General features: G+C 41.1%; 2 protein-coding genes across 2 annotated transcripts in view; both read right to left on the bottom strand.

Moving 5' to 3' along the window:
• Positions 1-20,949, bottom strand: part of LOC307027948 (uncharacterized protein) — a gene marked incomplete at its 5' end in the record, with an annotated part of 35,331 nt that overhangs the window by 9,459 nt on the left and 4,923 nt on the right. The gene's annotated exons all lie outside the window — the stretch shown is intronic.
• Positions 17,844-19,545, bottom strand: LOC307028188 (SCAN domain-containing protein 3-like). The gene is made up of 2 exons (XM_079663003.1): positions 18,685-19,545; positions 17,844-18,560 (listed from the first exon to the last, which is right to left on the bottom strand). Exons 1-2 carry the CDS (start codon positions 19,285-19,287, stop codon positions 18,012-18,014), a joined length of 1,152 nt encoding a protein of 383 aa, XP_079519129.1. The 5' UTR covers positions 19,288-19,545; the 3' UTR covers positions 17,844-18,011.

Here is a 20,949-nt window from a genome sequence, read left to right as displayed (position 1 = left end):
TGGATTATGAATGAAATAAAAATGTTATACAGAGACGTTAAAAACCTATGGATTAACAAATTCAGCCGCGGTTTCTGGTTTTAATGCCATTGAACACGTCTTTTGATTAGATTGACAGCTGGTGAGACGATCTCCCTAGAAGCTCCGTAAAGGTACGTGTTGTGATGTCTGTGTTTGCTTCCCCTGTCGCGAGTTCGGATCACTCACTGATGATACTATATACCTAAATAATCTGTGGAACCTCAGCTTTAATCGGATATCTTGTATGTGCAGCTACGATAAGTAATAAGGGTACTTTGATCTTGAGTTCTGTGCCAATGTCCGTTAGCATTTTTCGCTAAGGGGTCATTTAGATGCTTCTTATGAGACTTGTGTTTTGTTTTGGTAAAGATGGTTTGTATCCTCAGTTAGCTGAGATTATTTCCGTTAATCTGGTATAACACATTAATAGGTTATTAAATATAAAGATCCCCTGAGACAGTGTAGTGAAAAAAAAAACCTCAGGGTTTAACAGGTTAATGTCTTAATGTTTTTGTAAAGCACTTTGAAAGGTGCTGTATAAATAAATGTGCCTTGCCTTACTCTCTACACCAGGGGTCTCCAACCTTTCTTCATCTGAGAGCTACTTTGAAAAAAGGAAAGTGGCCTTGCATCACATCGCTTACATTTACTCACTAGCACTCATCAGTTGAATTGAGCTACTTTTGTACATGTGTGAAATTGCAACACCCAAAGCTTATCAAAAATCTTAACTTCACATCAAAGTCCAAGAAAACGTAAATTTCTCACATATTATTATGGCCCACATAGTAAGTGCATCACTGAAAATTCCCATACATGTCCAAGAAAAAAGGACAATGTTTTCTGTGAGGGTCTCACTAGCACTGAGCTAGCTATCCATCCAGTTAAACCTGTTGAGATCTTCATAGTATGTTGAATACTTAAAACGAAAGTTAATTATAATCAAATATAATCAATTATATTCGTGTATAACCCACAATGAAAATGCTTCATATTTTAGGTTTTTCTATATTTATAGTATAAACAAAACACAAGTGGTTTGTTAAATTGAGTGTGAGGCCTATAATGGTTTATGCCTTACTCTCTGATAAGGGAGAAGGCAGTTTCTTCCCTCTCCTCTCACAGCAGTACACAGGGAGGGGGGCTGCGGACTTAAGGAGAAATACATTGAGGCCTCCAAAAGGTGGTTATGTCATAGCCATAGAATATGTCTGGTCATGTCCTTTTTTACACAAACATGGGAAGGTGTGTCTTATGCTATAGCCAATAGAATATGTCCAGTCCTGTACATCAGTGGCCATGCCCAGTTTTTTTCATTGGTTGGGTATGGAGGAGGTGTTTTTGGGGTTTTCGAGCATAAAGAGACTTTCTTTTTGGGAGCAAGCTGAGAGAGAGGGGGGGTTTCCCCTGGTATACTCTCTCCCGGTAAAAGCTCTGTCCCTCAGAGCTGGGTTAATAGCTCTCGGTAAGGTTCTCTCAGACTTAAATATCTCTAAAAATGCCTTGGTTGAATGCTGAGTGAATTACTTTGTGAACTGAGTGGAATGATTTGATGGGTGATGTGTTTGTGAATATTAGGCCCGCCAGCTGTGAGGAAGCTTCCTCCGAATTCAAGAGGACAGGAATGGGTTTTTGAATGTTAGTACTCGCCATCTGCGTCGGAAAAAAGGTATGAAATTGATGTGAATTGAGTGGGTGAAAAATGAAAGTTTGAATGTGCTTTTTATCATCACCTGTCATTTATGCAGAAATGCCTCTAAATTCTATCGGGCAAATTTAAAAATCACAACTGAATTGGGCAGTTGAAATTACAATTTTGGTAATAAATGTAAAACTGTGAATTAAAGTTTTAGATTAGAACATGATCACAGCATGATATGTTTAGTATGATTATAATGTTGTAAAGAGAGAAGGTAAAAACCCTGTATTAGTTTGGACCTATTTTTCTTCAAATAAACTGATCCCACCTTTTGGACTGGGACAACTTAAAAGACATCTGTGCTCTCCTCTCCTGCTTCAAAGGTACGATGCACCCTGCCACACTTAGGTACGGCCACACCTCATTACTGATATCAAAATCCTTCTGGATCGCTGAAACAGATTTAGAGAGTTGTCTGAATTGAAACAGCAGTTAATTGAACCTGGTTCTTCGGGGAGTTAATAGAGGTGAGATCTTGCTGACGTTGGTGGATCTGAGCCAAGCAGTAAACTTACATAGACTCAATAACTTCGTTTAGGTCAATTAGTAGGTCAGATTAATATCCCGGAATAAATTATCAGGACCTGACCAACTCTAACAAACCATTTGAAAGAAAACTCCAGCGCAGTTGTCAGTTTTACTGAAGTCTCTTTACTTGGTGAAACTGTAAAGACAATACAGACATAACAGTTTATTATTGACTGCCCGACTGACGAGCTAAATAAACAGAATACTTCACACAATTAGCTACGGCACACAAACTGAGAAGCTAATCAACCTAGCCGCTAGTAGCTTAACCGCAAGGAATACTCACTGCATTCCTACAAACATAAACATTTTACATACAACATATTTCCATTAAGCCTCAGCCTGTCGGACAATAACACTCACAGACGATGCGTGAACCAGCGGGAAATACGAAGCACAGCCCATGGAGAGCAGATGTCCGTTCATGAAACAACCCAAGCTACACGTGGAGCACACTCGGAAACAAACAAGTTTGTTCTCCTAGCAACAGGAATCGAATAAACCACTAGCAAGCAGCAGTGTCAACCAACCACCACAAGGTGGTGCCAAAACACAGCCAAGAAACACATACACCACAGATATACACCAAAAGCACACATCAAGGACAGAACATTTTCACTTCTTATTATGGCCCACATAGTAAATACATCACCTTCATCACCACCTTACAAGCATCTTATGGCACATGTGTAAAATAAGTGGCATTCACTCTTTTTCACAGTTAGTGAGATGAATGGCACTGCAATAAATCAATTGTATAGGTCTAGCCTCCCTATATCTGTGTGAAATTGTTCCATCCTCAAAAACTAATACTTCTGCAGTCTAGCTGCAGGTTCTAGTCTTTTGTTAAAACAAGGACACTGAATGTCCTGAATGTGGCATCACAAACAGAACTTGAGTCTGAACACAGCAGGCAACAGGAGTATTTACAGCAGAGGTGCCCAGTACGTCGACCGCAGGGGCAATGCTGGTAGATCGCGAGTCATTCATAAAAACAAAAATCCAGCTCCGTTAAAATAGACAAAACAGGTTTTGATCCCTCCCCCCTTGGCCTCCCTGCCACTTAATTCAGGAGTTTACTTGATTGACAGAAAAAGCGACCTATCACTTTCCAGTCTGTTAACCCAGAATGCAAAGCGATACAAAATCAGTCAAGTGCCGGGAAAACTCAAATTAAGTTAAAGAGATAAACAAGATAAAAACAACAAAATGAGTGCGGGACCGAGGAAAAAGCTAAAAACATACCACTTCCATCCAGAATGGGAGGAAGAATATTTTTTTGTGATGTCACATTCAAAGGTTATTTGCCTTATTTGTAAAGCAAGTGTCGCTCTGCCAAAGAAAGCTAATGTGGAGAGGCATTATCGGAGTGTTCACAAGGCATATGACAGCGACTTCCCTCCGAGTAGCGAGTTACGAAAGAGAAAGGTGAGGGAACTTAAATCACAATTAGCTGGACAGCAGTCACTTTTCTTAAAGCCGACATCCACCGCAAAGGCAGCCACTGAAGCATCTCTACGAGTGAGTCACGTTATAATCAAACACAAAAAATCCTTTCAAAATGGAGAGATGGTGAAAGAAGCCTTCGTAGAAGCAGCAGACGCCTTGTTTCGGGATTACACAAACAAAACAGAAATAGTAAACGCTATCAAGGCCGTCCAATTATCACGGAGCACAGTCACACGTCGCTGTGAAGTCATGGCTAAGGATTTGACCCAGCAACTCAGGAAGGACATAGAAGACTGCGAGTGTTTCTCACTCCAACTAGACGAGTCCACTGACGTGAGCGATACAGCGCAATTGTGCGTTTTTATCCGGATGGTGTTCACAGACATGACGGCGAAAGAGGAATTGCTGACATTTCTGCCAATGAAGGAACACACTCGGGGCGAGGACATTTTTCGGACATTTAAAAACTTTGTTGACAAAACTAAACTCCCCATGTCTAAGTTGAGTTCCATCACAACGGATGGTGCGCCTGCGATGGTGGGCCGTTGTAATGGCTTCATCGCAAAATGCAGAGAGGATGACACATTCCCTGACTTTCTGAATTATCACTGCATCATACACCAGCACGCACTTTGTGCAAAAATGCTGAACATGAAAGAGATCATGGATGTGTCACTTAAAGTGGCCTGTTATATTCGGGCAAGACCTCTTCAAAGACGGCTGTTTCGTGCATATCTGGAGGATGCCGACTGTGTTCACACTGACCTCTTACTACACACCGACGTAAGATGGCTGAGCAGGGGCAATTTTCTCCAGAGATTTCGAGTGCTTCTACCGGAGATAAAGGAATTTCTCCAGGGCACCAAGCTCGCGGAGTACGCACGTCTAGATGACGAGGAGTGGCTGTTAGATCTGGCGTTTTTAACAGACATTACACACATGTTAAATGAGCTGAACTTGGAGCTACAAGGGAAAGACAGAACTGTGGTTGACATGATCAGCTCAGTTAATGCCTTCAAACGAAGACTGCATCTGCTGTGTTCAAAGCTGCAGCGCAAAGATTTGGCCAACTTCAAAAACATCGCCTCTGAGCTGGAGAAGCAAGGGAAGGACAGCGCGCTCCTTGACAGTGTGCGCTACACAGAGCAAGTCAATAATATTACATCTGACTTCGAGAAACGCTTCCGAGACTTCGCTTTGCTCGAGCCAATCGCCACATTCATGTGCTATCCGTTTAGTGAAGACCATGATATTGATTCGCTGGCCCAAAACATCCGAGCAGTGTTTCACCTGAACCCGTCTGCGCTGGAGGATGAGATGTTGTCGCTGCAGGCCGACATTCAGTTAAAGGCGCGTGCCCATGCCGGACAGTTTTGGAACTTATTCAGAGTTCAAAAGTATCCAAACGTCAGAAAATGTGCCACCTCACTGACCTCACTCTTCGGCTCAACTTAATTATGCGAGTCAGCCTTCTCCCAAATGAAGATAGTGAAGTCGAAATACCGTTCCCAATTAACTGATGAACATTTGGAGGCCTGTCTGAGACTAGCCATCAGCAGTTACTGTCCTGATTATGCAACATTGACGGACTCCATTCAGTGCAAGTCATCAGAATATGGTAGGGACCCACCTAAATATATTGAATTGTGTTTTGCAGCATTATATCAGGACCATGGAGAGAGGTTTCTTACCCTGCTTGTTTTTATGTGTTTCTTAACAGGGAAATGAAGGGACAGTCAGCAAGAGAAGGAGAGAGAGAGAGAGAGAGAGGGAGAGAGAGATAGAGAAATAGAGAGAGGAGAGAGAGAAATAGAGAGAAAGATAGAGAAATAGAGAGAGAGAGAGACAAATAGAGAGATAGAGAAGTAGAGAGAGATAGAGAAATAGAGAGAGAGAGAGAGGTTAACATGCCTTTTTGTTTTATGTATTCATGTATTTGTTTCTGTTCAAGAACCCAAATAGAGTTGTTGTAATTATCCCAAGTATAAATAAAACGTGTTATTCAGCCCCTTGCAATTTGGGATTTTATTTTTGGTTGGTAGACCTCCGTGAGCTGGTCATTTCAAAAGTAGCTCACCGGCCAAAAAAGTGTGGGCACCCCTGATTTACAGCATATAAAAACAAAAATACTGCATGTGGGTGCACCCTTATTCTCTGTGTTACTGTTACATAAATCCCATGAATGTATGAGCTTAAGTTAGCTATATCATCTCAATCAGTGATTAAGTGAATAATAAAGTTTCTATCAGCCTGTCACTCATTATTTTTAGGGAGGGGGCGGGGTTTGGAGGAACAGAGGAGACGGTGATCGTGGAAGCTTTCCTCCTGCCTTCACAAACTTTACACAAGTATTTATCAACTGAAAATAGCAAGAGGACATTCATACTCCAAGACTTGATTAAATCCACCAAAAACCTGACATGACGATAACGCAAGTATTTTTGAAACATAAATCCATGTGTGTCTGAGCCGCAGCGACACGGACTGATTCAGGTGCATTTATTGTCGTCGGATTTTTTCTACAGAGTCTGTTAACCCGCGAACGGCGAGCTACTGAAATTGCGGTCTACGTGTTGGAGACCCCTGCTCTACACTGATGATTGTCATTCCAACACACCAATTCATAATTAAGTACTCTGATGATACTGCAATAATATCTCTGCTAAGTAACACAGACGACCCTGAGCTGCACCAACAGGCAGTAAATCAGGTGGTGGAGTGGACTGATAACAATGCTCTGGAGATCAACACCAAGAAAACTGAGGAAATCGTTTTTGGCTCACCATCTGACTCCCATAAAGTCCTCATTGTCATCCATACAGATGAAATCAAGCAGGGAGTTTCATACAAATACTTGGGTGTAATGATTGACCACCTACTGTCATGCAAAGAGCACATTGAATATCTGTGCAAAAGGACAAAACAAATAATTAATGTTATCCTTCGCCTTAGGTCTTTTTGGCCGAGCAGAGAAATTCTTCTGTTGTCCTTTACATCTGTGATTGTGTCTGTTCTGCAGTACTGCAATGCTACCTGGTACAAGTGTTTGTCAACAGCTTTCAAATCAAAACTGCTCCACCTTTCTGACTCAGCAGACCATAATAATACCTGAGAGGCTGTCCAACAACATCACCTGGGACCCAAAGCATGCTCTGAACAGAGAATATGAACTGCTGCCATCTGATGGAGATTCAATAAAGTCAGCCTGAAGCATCCTTTGTGCTCCAGTCAGTCCTCTCAGTAAACACAGAGCTGAATCCAGATCAAAAGCACGCTGAAGGCTCTTTGAGCAGGTTGTCTCTCACTGATCCAGCTGTTATGTTACATGTTTGTTGTTTGTTTTTCATGTATTGTGTCTTGATATTTGTTGATGTTGATTACACATGGAGCTGCTGTGATGCAAGTCACATTTCAGACTTGATCGGACCATTAAAGTATTATCATATCGTATACAGCAACGTTCTAACCTATATCTAACCATATTGTGCATTCATATTGTATTTTCTAAACAGGTTGTGATCTTTCATTTGGGGGTAACAGTGATAGGAATATATTGTGATGAAGTGCACACTGACCTGAGCTCCAGGGGTCTTTTTGTTCTCCTCCATGCTGCTCTCAGTGCTCCTTCTCCGGCTGTGTCTCTGAAATAATCACAACTACAGCTGACACAAAACAAGAAAACTCAATACAACCAACAGACACAACAAAACAAATCTACTTCGTAGGGTCAAAGCAGAGGTGAGAAGTAACTAAGTACATTTACTCAAGAACTGAATTTAAGTACCATTTAGAGTTACTTTTACTTTACTTGAGTATTTCAATGTAATGCTACTTTGTACATTTAGAACAATTCAGAGGTCAATGGTGTACTTTTACTCCACTACATGTATTTAATACATTTAGTTACTTTACAGATCTGCATGAATGATGTGCAATATAATCAAGTGTTAAATCTCACACACACACACACACACACACACACACACACACACACACACACACACACACACACACACACACACACACACACACACACACACACACACACACACACACACACACACACACACACACACACACACACACACACACACACACACACACACACACACACACACACACACACACACACACACACACACACACACACACACACACACACACACACACACACACACACACACACACACACACACACACACACACACACACACACACACACACACACACACACACACACACACACACACACACACACACACACACACACACACACTCCTCCTCCTCCTCCTCCTCCTGGTTCTTCAGTCTTTCTTCTCCTTGATAAAACACTGCCGTTAAACAAACTAATATCCCTTTAATGCCTTTACTTATGTTTACCGATCAGCCACGTGGTATAAAAAGCTACGATCAAAGAACGGGAGGCAACAAAAACACGGTTTAACGGATAAAAGCACGGATAAATCACATCCAAGGATAAACTATCTCTTTGTATGTGTTTTAAAAGTCTCTTGAACACATTACCTTCGGTAAAAAATCTGCATCAACGTCTGTTAACAGCGTACTGCTTCTGAGGACCGGAAGCTAGAAACGGACCTCCGAAATGCATGACGGGATTTTAGTTTGTCTTAAACATAATTTCACTGCCCCCTGTGGTAGAAAACGCTATCGCTATTAAAATACTTTTTCTTTTTGTTTTGATTTATAATGATTGATCCTTATCTAGTTTGAATGACTTTGTACTGAGGGACATAAAAATAATTGGACAAAAACATTAAAATAATAACATAATAACAAAATTGATTAGGAATTAAAAATAAAAACAGTTAAATAAAATAATAATGAAAGATAAAGAAATATTGAAAAAAATACTTCTTTTTTTTTTGTGATAGAAAACACTATTATTAATATAATAGTGTTTTCAAATAACAAATATAATAAAATAATAAGTAAAATAAGAAAATAATAATTAAATATATCAAATACAAAAATAATATAATTTATAATGGGAGGCTGTGGCTTAGTGGTACAGTACGCTGATCTTCGAATCAGAGGATAGAAAGTTCGAATCCCACTGCAGTCAGCATGTCGTTGTGTCCCTGAGACACTTCACCCCAAATTGCTCCTGTGGGGATTGCCCACGGTATTTAGTATGTAAGTCGCTTTGGATAAAAGCGTCTAACAAGTGACATGTAATGAAATCACAAAAACTAACTTGAAATACAAAAAATATTTTTTACTAAAGCAAGAATGATACAATTAAGAATTAAATACATTATTTTTTTCAACTATTCTTATGTATATATAATATATATATAATATAATATATATCAATAAATAAGGGCACTTATTTATTGCACTTTGATATTTATTTTGTATTTGATATTATTTGATCCTATCTTATCTTCTACTTTACACCTTCATTTTGTACACTGTCCCTGCCTGCACCATGTCCATTGGTGTCTCTGTTGACAACCTACTAGGCGATAAACTGATCTTGTATCTTGCTTATTTCTCCTCTTAGGAAAGCGGTCCAGGGATGACAGCTTCATTGACACCATCAGGCTGAGCTTCTGGCAGTGCTAAGCGAGCTGATTAAATCCAACAGGCCTTCAATTAAAAAAATATTGTCGTCGTTGATAAACTATACAATGACTTGTTGGGAGGCGTGTGGCGCAGTGGGTGAGTGCTTTGGTGTTCGGATCAGGGGAGCGCAGGTTCAAACCCCACTGCAGTCAGCATGTCGTTGTGTCCCTGGGCAAGACACTTCACCCCAAATTGCCTACACCTGGGACAGTTCATGTTGTATTATTGTGATTAAATATATATGCCACTGTTATTAATACTGACACTTCACTTTGTACTAAGGTGTGTCTGCTGCTGAGCCTACCTATTATTGTTATTGTATATATATTGTTCTGATAGTATACTGACACTTTATTTTATATTGAAAATGTTAACTTCTATTTACATTAAAACTTTTAACATGCATACAACACACCTGGGACAGCGTGATGCCGTTATTGATATTGTCTTGAGTGTGCAATAAAAGAGAACCTACATGGCGATTAAACAGATCCTGTATCTTGCTTATTTCTCCTGACACTTTATCTTTACAGTGACCTGTGTAGCATCCTATACATCACATGTAAGTGATTACTCTGATACCATCATATTTCATCGGTTATAACCGGTAGGTAAGGACTTTCCACTGGATAATAACTACAGCGATGTGTATGTTTCAGCTGAATACACGTTTTTTAACCCTAACTGATACAGTTAGCCATTTCTTTAATGTTTGTTCTTTCTGATCAAGTCAAGGTTGTAACTGTTTGCAGTAAAGTTGTGGGGCGCTGAACTGTTCCTTTGAATATTTTCATATATGATCCTAATTACTTGTCTTTAAATTTGACGGAGGGTGAGCAAGCATCTTGTGGAACATTCATCATTAACTTAATAACACTGAATTTGTGAATCATAACAGTGATTGACAGCTGATAGGAATGATATGATTGTTAATATTATCCTATTAATTCAGACAAACATTGATGAGACAGTTAATTCATGTACTTATTGCAGCTCACGCCCCTGCCCCCGCCTCGACGTAAGCGTGACGTATGTGGTGCTTTTGCTCTGGCCGGACAATTTTTTGGTGCTCGAAACGGCATGAGACATACCTCATTCACACCAACGGTGTTTTAGGGCCGGTTCGGAGCGGGAGCTTGAAAAGCACCGGGTTTTCCTGTTCACACCGCAGTGGAGCAGCCTCTTAGCTCCGGAATCCGGTTCGTGACATGATTGTGCTAAAAGATAACCATCCTGATATCCATGGACAGTTTCTGAAAGGAAACTTTGCTGTGAAGAAGACGACACGCAGCTTCTCTGCTATTGTCATTGACCAGGCCCACGAGCAGAACAATGCCTCTGAAAGGTGATGGTGGTGCTGTAGGCCTGACAGAGAACCCTGCAGCTCTGCGATGCTGGATGGTGTCTGGCCCCGAGATGGCACATGTGGTTGGGGAGTTTAAGGCCTCCACTGAGAAGAGAAAGAAGACTGACACCCGGCACCATGAGCAGACCAAACATGCACAAATGGCATTTGCACAAGATGTTAAAGCACTAACTGGTGCTACATAAGACATGGGCAATCCATTCTGTGAAATAAGCAGTGAATATCTTCTTGTACTGGATACTAGAGACCTTGCAGATGCAGCAGTCATTGACACTCTGAACCAGATTGAGAAACTCGGACAGGACGGGTATGACACCTACAGTGGAGGAAATAAGTATTTGATCCCTTGCCGATTTTGTAAATCCACCCGCTTACAAAGAAATGAACAGTCTATAATTGTAATGGTAGGTTTATTTTAACAGTGAGAGTAAGAATATCAAAAAGAAAACCAGAAAATTACATTATAACATTTTTTTTGACATCAATCAACAATCAATCAACCTCGGTCTGGGAATCCACACAAGATCTCGCCCCTTGGGGTATTGACGATCATGAGAAAGGTGAGGTATCAACCAAGAACTACACGGGAGGAACTTGTGAATGATCTCAAGGCAGCTGGGACCACAGACCCAAGAAAACTATTGGTAACACACTACACCATAATGGATCAAACCCTGCAGCGCCAGAAGAAGAACATGAAAGGCCCTTCGGAAATTTGACAATGAACATCTGAATGATTCAGAGAAGGCTTGGTAGAAGGTGATGTGGTCAGATGAGACCAAAATGGAGGTGGAAACATCATCATTTTGGGGTGTTTCTCTGCTAAGGGGACAGGGCGACTTCCCTGCATCAAGGAGAGGATGTACAGGGCCATGTACTGTAACATCTTGGCCAATAGCCTCCTTCCCTCAGCCAGGACACTGAAAAGGGTCATGGAGGGGTCTTCCAGCAGGACAATACACCTGAACATACGCCCAAGGCAACACAGGAGCTGCTAAAGAAGAAGCACATTTAGGTGATGGATGGGCCTAGCCAGTCTCCAGACCTTAATCCCATAGAACATCTGTGGAGGGAGCTGAAGTTTTGAGATGCCAAGAATCAGCCTCAATACCTTAAGGATTTGGAGATTGGAGAAGTCTGGAACAATGGTGTTCCACCAGTCGGAAAATCTGGGCTGTGTCAAAATAACACGCGACCTCTGCCTTTCTGCCAACTTCCACATGATCTGTGGAAATAACATTGAGAATCAGTTTTAATGTTATACCATAGTAATTAATTTAGCAAAGCTGGGTATTTTGAGCTTGGCGCATGCAGAGGCTAACAACAGCTAGCTCTAAAATCGAATTGGACGTATATTTACCTTCTTTCTCCTAGGGAATCGGAATCGTCGTTGAAGTTGATGATTACGATTGTAAAGCAGTTTTGAATGTAGCATGTAAACGGTTACATCATGACGCAAACGATAACGCAGCACCAGCCGGACTATGGGCAGTGTGAAAAGAGCCGGAGCTAAACCGAAGAACCGGTTCTGAACCTGAAAAGCTCTAGCATGGAGCTTGAACCGGAGCTGCGTTGGTGTGAATGAGGTACATGTGGAGGTTTGAAACACGGCATAGTAAAACATTCCTTCATAGTTCAATAAACGACAAAAAAGTCCCCTCAGACGTTAAGACCTTTACAGATCCATGCAGCTAAATATAACATGTTAACAGGTTAAGATACACAAGGAGGTAAAAGGTATGATAATAACAAATGTAAATACAGTGTTACGTTGCCTCCTAAACTAGGGGTACAAAGGGAAGTAACAAAATATAAAAATAACCGGGAGAGAGGAAACTGATTTAGCAAAATTAGTAGATATTGTTTAATTTTTTGAAAAGGAAGAAGGCTCACCAGCCAATTTACAAAACAAACTTAAGATGAACTGAGAACAACTTTCTCCTAAAAGAAAGAGACTGAAGTACTCAATGCACAAAGATAAACAGGAGCACATCGCCTAAAAATGAACAAGTGAAACTAACAGGTCTCACACAGAGACACCACACTACACATGCTGCACACGTCACACAAGCAGCCCAGAGGAGAAGGATTACGAAAACTAAATTATGATTTCTCTCAGAAAGATAAGACACAAGACAAGTGAATAGATTCAACAATATGAAACCCTATAAAATGAAGTGAACATATAGGTACAATAGAATTACAAACACAAATAAATAGTAAGAAAAACGTCATAATTCTAATAAAAGGTTAAACGATTAAAATATAAAGAAGCCAACGTAAAAGTAAATGTTGTTTTTGAAACTGTTAAATAACTAATATAAGATAAAACCCTTCCTTTATCATAAATAAAGCAATATAAAAGTAGGTAAATAATAAAGACTAAAAGACCATTTAAAGTGGGGGGTTGCTAATAAAAAGCTAATCTAAAGAGATGTGTCTTTAGAAGGCGTTTAAAAATGTCCATTGAGCCTCTCTGATATTTCCTGGTGTTCCAGTTTGGGAGCGTAGTGGATAAAAGCCTCACCCATTTTATTTTGGGGGACTTTAGGGATATTTAAAAAGCTGAGGAGGACCTCAGGGCTTGTCCAGGGACATCAAACGAGACTGACTGTGAATTGAAGTCTGTTAGTCTGACTTCAATTCAGAAAGACTCTTCAAATATAACAATACAGCTCTCAGGACATCAGGACGAGGAAACAGCTAGCTTGGCTCTCAGTTCAAAACTATGCAGTGTGGATTCGCTCGTGGACTTTAAGTTGAGAACTTTGAGAAAACATTGTCCCACACTCTTCACAGCTGTATGGTTTTTTCTCCAGTATGAATACGCAGGTGGCTCTTTAAATGTGCAGATGTTGTAAAGGATTTGTCACATTGCTGACAGCTGTGACGTCTCTCTCTTCCTTTCGGTTTCTAGAACAGACGGACAAAGAAAGAGAGAAAGTAAATCTAAAAAGCATAAATACATACAGTTAACACAATAAAAACTCACTTAATATAAACCTTGAGTTAATAAAATACTACTTTTACTAACTGTTTGTGTTTATTATATTTATATTATATTAGATACAGCAACATTCTAACCACAGTAAATACCAGAGGTGGGGGATTCGAGTCACATGACTTGACTCGCATATTTTTGGACTTGAGACTTGCTTGACTAACATAGATAACATCTTCGACTTGACTTTGACTTGGTATTCATGACTTGAGACTTGACTTAGGCTTGAGACGGATGACTCGAAAGGACTTTACTTTCTGAAATAAAATATGTGCATGTGTATTGTAGGAAGCCCCTAAAGGGCAATGAAAAAAAAGAGTGAGAGAAAGTAACTTGTTTGCTGGAGAAAGTTACCGGTGCGCCAAGTAGGAAGTGGAGTGCATAGGACACAGACGTTTCATTGCAGACTGTTATGTTTATGTGGGGAAATAGCAGTGCATACATTATTTGACATATATTTCGAAGTCAGACTTCATTTTAGGGACATTTCGGCCAGGGGTGTAGAGCTATTTGTTTAAGCACCGGATCGGCAAAACAGGATTGTCTGTGAACCAGTCTGCCTTGATCTATGAATTCATGTCCCGGACTCTCAGTATCTGCTGCCCGCAGCTGTTCTAAAGAGGAAAACCTCCTTCACTTCATGAAATCTCTGCAGCACCAGGAGGCAGTAACATGTAACTCAGCAGAATCTGAGAAGAGCAGCACCAGCTGCAAAGAGCTTTTACTTCACTGTGTTTACCTTCACTAGAACAGATAAATAGTGATTGCAGGCTGCTACGTTTTAACAACACACACCTCTACACACACACATCGTACTGCCTGATTATTCCCAATATTACCTGTTTTATGATTTCAGAGCCCCACTCTCCATTGTTGCTAATGTTGAAAATAAAACTCTACTTTTCATAACCACTGTCTTTTAACTGATTTAAATGTGGAAACTGGGGTTATTCATCAGGATTTCGTATGACTTGCCTTGCTTGACTCTGACCCCAGTAACTTGAGACCTGCACATGTATGACTTACTCCCACCTCTAGTATATACAGTGGGGCAAAAAAGTATTTAGTTAGCCACCAGTTGTGCAAGATCTCCCACTTAAAAAGATGAGGCCTTTAATTTTCATCCTAGGTACACCTCAACTATGAGAGACAGAATGGGGGGAAAGAATCCAGGAAATCACATTGTAGGATTTTTAATGAATTAATTGGTAAATTCCTCGGTAAAACAAGTATTTGGTCACCTACAAACAAACAAGATTTCTGGCTCTCACAGACCTGTAACTTCTTCTTTAAGAGCCTCCTCTGTCCTCCACTCGTTAACTGTATTAATGGAACCTGTTTGAACTCATTATCAGAATAAAAGACACCTGTCCACAACCTCAAACAGTCACACTCCAAACTCCACTATGGCCAAGACCAAAGAGCTGTCAAAGGACACCAGAAACTAAATGGTAGACCTGCACCAGGCTGGGAAGACTGCATCTGCATTAGGTAAGCAGCTTGGTGTGAAGAAATCAATTGTGGGAGCAATTATTAGAAAATGGAAGACATACAAGACCACTGATAATTTCCCTCGATCTGGGGCTCCACGCAAGATCTCACCCCGTGGGGTCAAAATGAGAAACAAGAACGGTGAGCAAAAATCCCAGAACCACACGGGGGGACCTAGTCAATGACCTGCAGAGAGCTGGGACCAAAGTAACAAAGGCTACCATAAGTAACACACTACGCCGCCAGGGACTCAAATCCTGCAGAGCCAGACGTGTAAGAAAGAGAAAGAATGCTGAGTTACTCTCAATGAATGTAAGAAAGCACTGCGTAAAGCGAGAGCAGCATACTACTCTTCATTAATAGACGAGAATAAGAATAATGCAAGATTTCTTTTCAGCACTGTAGCCAGGCTGACAGAGAGCCACAGCTCGACTAAGCCTTCTATTCCCATAGCACTCAGTAGTAATGATTTTATGTGCTTTTTTACGATAAAATTGTTGATCTTAGAAACCAAATCAATGACCTCTTGCCTTTGACCAGTATAGTATTATCAACAGCTCCCGGAAACGTAAGTTCTAATATTACACTAGATAGTAAACTAAAATGCTCTTCAGCCATAAACCTTGAACAATTAAATTCAATGATTCTCTCTTCTAAACCATCAACGTGTATCTTAGACCCGATTCCAACTAAGCTGTTAAAATAAGTTTTTCCATTAATTAGCACTTCTTTATTAAATATTATGAATATGTCTTTATTATCAGGCTATGTTCCACAATCATTCAAAGTAGCAGTGATAAAACCGCTTCTTAAAAAGCACAACCTCGATCCAGAGGTTTTAGCCAACTATAGACCTATTTCTAATCTTCCGTTCCTCTCAAAAATTATTGAGAAAGCAGTCGCAAAACAGCTGTGTGATTACTTAAAGAACTATGATTTATTTGAAGATTTTCAGTCTGGCTTTAGAACACAACATAGCACAGAGACAGCTCTGGTTAAAGTCACAAATGAAATTCTAATAGCCTCAGACAAGGGACTTGTCTCTATTCTTGTTTTGCTCGATCTCAGTGCTGCATTTGATACTATCGACCATGATATCCTATTGCAAAGACTAGAGCACTTAGTTGGCATACAGGGAACTGCTTTAGGCTGGTTTAGGTCCTATCTGAACGCTCTCAGTTTGTACGTGTCAACGATGAATCTTCCATGCAAACCAAAGTTAGCCATGGAGTGCCACAGGGCTCAGTGCTTGGACCTATTTTGTTCACACTATATATGCTTCCGTTAGGCAATATTATAAGGAATCATTCTGTAAACTTTCATTGTTATGCGGATGATACTCAACTATATTTATCAATCAAGCCTGATGAAATTAATCATCTAAATCAAATTCAAGACTGCCTCAAGGACTTAAAAACGTGGATGACCTTACATTTTTTGATGTTAAACACGACCAAAACTGAAGTTATTGTACTCGGCCCAAAGAATCTACGAAACAAATTATCTGAAGATATACTAACTATGGATGGCATTAATTTGGCCTCCAGTGAGACTGTAAGGAATCTTGGTGTTATATTTGATCAGGATTTATCCTTTAACACCCACATAAAATCTATTTCAAGGACCGCCTACTTCAATCTACGTAACATTGCAAAAATCAGGCATATCTTGCCTCAAAACGATGCAGAGAAACTAGTCCATGCATTTGTTACTTCAAGGCTGGATTATTGTAACTCCTTATTATCAGGGTGTACAAAGAAGTCAGTCAAGTCGCTTCAGCTGATTCAAAATGCTGAAGCTCGTGTACTAACCACAGTTAGGAAAAGGGACCACATTACTCCTGTTCTGGCTGCCTTACACTGGCTCCCTATAGAACACAGGATAGAATTTAAAATTCTTCTTCTCGCCTACAAAGCCCTTAATGGGCAGGCGCCATCTTACCTTAAAGGACTCATTATACCCTACTGTCCAACTAGGGCATTGCGTTCCAAGAAAGCAGGGTTGTTGGTTGTTCCTAGAGTCTCTAAAAGTACAATGGGAGCCAGAGCCTTTTCTTATCAAGCTCCACTTTTGTGGAATCAGCTTCCAGTTTGTGTTCGGGCGGCAGACACCCTATCCGTTTTTAAGAGTGCGCTTAAGACCTTCCTTTTTGATAAAGCTTATAGTTAGAGCTGATTAGATTCAGCCCCTAGTTTTGCTGATATAGGCTTAGTTTGTCGGGGGACAAATTACTTCTTCCTTCTCTCTGTCTATACCTGTGTACTCTCATGTTCCGATTAACCCAGCTTCCCCAAATGTCTTTCTTTTTGGTGTCTATATACGCCGGGATCCGGAGTCATGGATGATCCTGCGGTCCTGTGTCATGGATCGCGAGTCCTGGATCTTGAGTCGTGGCTGTGGTCCTGGATCATAAGTCCTGGATGGATATCCTTGTGGTTTCATCTTCCTATTATACACACATGCATTTCCAAACATTTGGACTACCTATGTTGCAAATGTATTATCTTTTCAATTTACACACGGCATCTATTGCACGTCTGTCCGTCCTGGGAGAGGGATCCCTCCTCTGTTGCTCTCCCCGAGGTTTCTCCCATGTTTCCCTTTAAACTGTGGGGTTTTCTCTGGAAGTGTTTCCTTGTACGATGTGAGGGTCTAAGGCAGGGGTACTCAAATACAAATCTTAAAGGTCCACAAAGAAAATGTTCAATAAGACAAAGGTCCGTTTAATACGGTCATTCAAACTTTTAAACAATTGTAACAAGATTCTTAACACGAGATTGCAAAAACAGTCTCGAAGTGAATCAAACCATCCCAGGAATCAAAGTCGAAATAAGTCCAGAACTATTGTACATTGTGTCAAACACTGTTGCTTAATGAGAGAAGTGGCACCTTTGGTCTGTTGCCAAGACTTTGAACTTTGGCACAAAAGGCGTGATGGCCAGGCGGACACACTGATGCAAGTGTTCATTGGTGAGTCGGCTGCGGTACTTGTTCTTCACCATGTTCATTGTTGAGAATGCAGACTCACACCTGTAGGTTGAGCCAAACATTGTGAGAATGTGAAGTGCCATCTTATGCAGGAGAGGGAAATTAGCTGCAGTGACCATCTTTGTCCAGAAGGTGGGAGTGTCACAGTCAGCCTCTTTCAGTGCAAGGTTTTCCTGGAGGTCAATCAACTCACTTTGCAGAGAAGCAGCACTGGCCCATGGGAAGATTTGTTGTGCTTCTGCAGAGAACTCTCTGACATTTCTGACCAGAAATGGGTTTTCAATGTACAGTAGGACTTGTTTTCCTAATCTGAAGTCATCAAAGTGAATCTTGAAGTTTTCAATCAGCTTCTCCAGGAATCCAACATGATTCTGAGGACGATTGTCTCCTTTGGTCTGTTCCAAAAGTTTGGGGAAGTGGAGCAGTCCCTCCTGTAGGAAAAAATAAATAAGAAAAATATAAGGAGCACTGCTTAAAAGGGTATGATAAAGTATCAAAAAGGTGTTCATTGGAATCCAGGAAATGTGTGTGGTAGAAAATATTAAAAAGGCTTACCTGTAGGTCACTTTTGAAAACCTCCAGTTTCCTCTGGAAAGCACGCACTGCTGACATCAGCTCACACACTGTGTTGTTCTTGCCCTGTAGCTTGAGATTTAGGTCATTGAGATGAGATGTTATATCAGCCAAAAATGCAACAGCTTCCATCTTCTCTTCATTTTGCATGAATTCCATGAACTGTTTTGCTTTTGCACTCTTTTGCTCTGACAGAAACACTTGCAGCTCTTTCCTAATGGACCAAAAACGCTCCAGGACCTTGCCTTTGCTCAGCCACCTGATGTTGTTGTGCAGGAGCAAATCATCAAAAGTTGCATTGACCTCTGTCAGGAATGTTCGCAGCAAGCGATGCTGCAGTGAAGATGATGCTCTCAAAAAGTTTATGAGTCTCATCACTGTTGCCATGATTTCAGAGTACACTTCTCCAAGACTTGCACAAAGGACAGACTGGTGGATTATGCAGTGGTATGAGATCAGGTCATGGTGGTGATCTTTCAGGCGCTGAACCAGTCCTCTCTCTCTCCCCATCATGGCTGGAGCTCCATCAGTAGCAATTGACACCACTTTCTTTAGATCTATCCCTCTTTCATTCAGCATTCCCATTACTGCTTTATAAATGTCTTCCCCCCTTGTGTGTCCACTGAGGTTCGTCAGGCCCAACACATCTTCAACAAACTCCCCCTTTGCCTCATCATAAAATCTCACAAACACCAGCAACTGAGCATTGTCAGTGGTGTCAGTGGACTCATCCACAGCTAAGGAAATGCGCTGTGCATTTTTGATTCCATCACAAAGCTGATTAATCAAATCACCAGCCAGTATTTCCGTTCTTCTGGTTGCTGTGGAATCTGAGAGGGGGATTTGCTTAATTTGAGCTGTTATTTCCTCTTTTTGTTTGCCTTCAAACATGGTCTCCATCACTTCAGTCATGCATTCTTTAATTATTTCTGCATCAGAGAATGGCTTCTTGTGTTTAGCCAACACCCATGCCACTCTGAGTGAGGACTGTTGCCTTTTCTCCTTGTGACATAGATGTTACAAGGATCCTGCTTGCAGCTTGATATGAGGATTTCATCCCATTTATTTTTGTGGTTCTTACCGCTGAATTTTGAGGGAAGGTCGCCTCAAAATAATTATGTTTCGTTTCATAGTGCCGTTTCAAATTGCCACTCTTCACAAGAGCTACCGTTTCTTGGCATATTAGGCACATTGGTTTGGTGCTCGCTGGAGGGAGGATGAACGCATATTTTGCAGTCCACTCATCTTTGAATTGCCGGTTTTCACTGTCGACTTTTCTTTTATTGGTCATCTTTGAACATGCCATTTTTCTAGCTTTACTAGCTACACTAGGCTACAGCTGAAACTACTAGCTAAATGCAACTAGATGCGCTGTCAACTCTCGCTCTGACTTTATTTATTTTTTAAGCTCCCGCGCTGACTCAGACAGGTTGAAAGAGACGACACACGCATTTTCATTCCACGAAGACCCGCCCTCCTGTGCCTCTGATTCGCAGACTGTTGGTGGGGGAAAAAAACGCTGACGGGCTGCTGAATGTGATTGGACCAAAGCGTTGACAGACACACACACACAGTGGAACAGTGTGTGTGTGTGTGTGTGTGTGTCGCCAGAGCGCTGTTTGCAGACATAGCGGATAATTTTGACTCGTTGCGTTGTGGCAGACGGATAAGGCAGACGTTGTGGCAGGCGTTGTGTCTCGCAGATAATACAGATAATACAGATTATACAGATAATACATATGAAAAGTATAATTTGCTCAGAGTCCAGAGACAGTGGTGGTTCGGTCCGGATCCGGACCGGAGTCCGGACTTTGAGGATGCCTGGTCTAAGGACAGAGGGTGTCGTATTGTCATACTGATATTCTGTACAAACTGTGAAGTCCACTGAGACAAATGTAACATTTGTGATATTGGGCTATATAAATAAACATTGATTGATTGATTGATTGATTGAGTTGCATCCAAAGAACACCATACCTACTGTGAAACATGGGGGGGGGGGAAACATCATGCTTTGGGGCTGTATTTCTGCAAAGGGACCAGGACCACTGATCCGTGTAAAGGAAAGAATGAATGGGGCCGTGTATCGTGAGATTTTGAGTGACAACCTCCTTCCATCAGCAAGGGCATTGAAGATGAAACGTGGCTGGGTCTTTCAGCATGACAATGATCCCAAACACACCGCCCGGGCAACGAAGGAGTGGTAAGAAGCATTTCAAGGTCCTGGAGTGGCCTAGCCAGTCTCCA

The sequence above is a fragment of the Notothenia rossii genome (assembly GCF_949606895.1).
Source record: "Notothenia rossii genome assembly, chromosome: 2".
Lineage (NCBI taxonomy): Eukaryota > Metazoa > Chordata > Actinopteri > Perciformes > Nototheniidae > Notothenia > Notothenia rossii.
The sequence above is the reverse complement of the archived record's forward strand: the minus strand, read 5'-3'. Positions and strand labels throughout refer to the sequence as shown.

Excerpts from the sequence above, each read along its gene's own strand:
- LOC307028188 (XM_079663003.1), bottom strand. The coding sequence starts at position 19,287 with ATGGGAATGCTGAATGAAAGAGGGATAGATCTAAAGAAAGTGGTGTCA. Across the intron at positions 18,561-18,684 it reads TTTTCAAAAGTGACCTACAG|GAGGGACTGCTCCACTTCCC; the intron begins GTAAGCCTTTTT and ends TTTTTCCTACAG.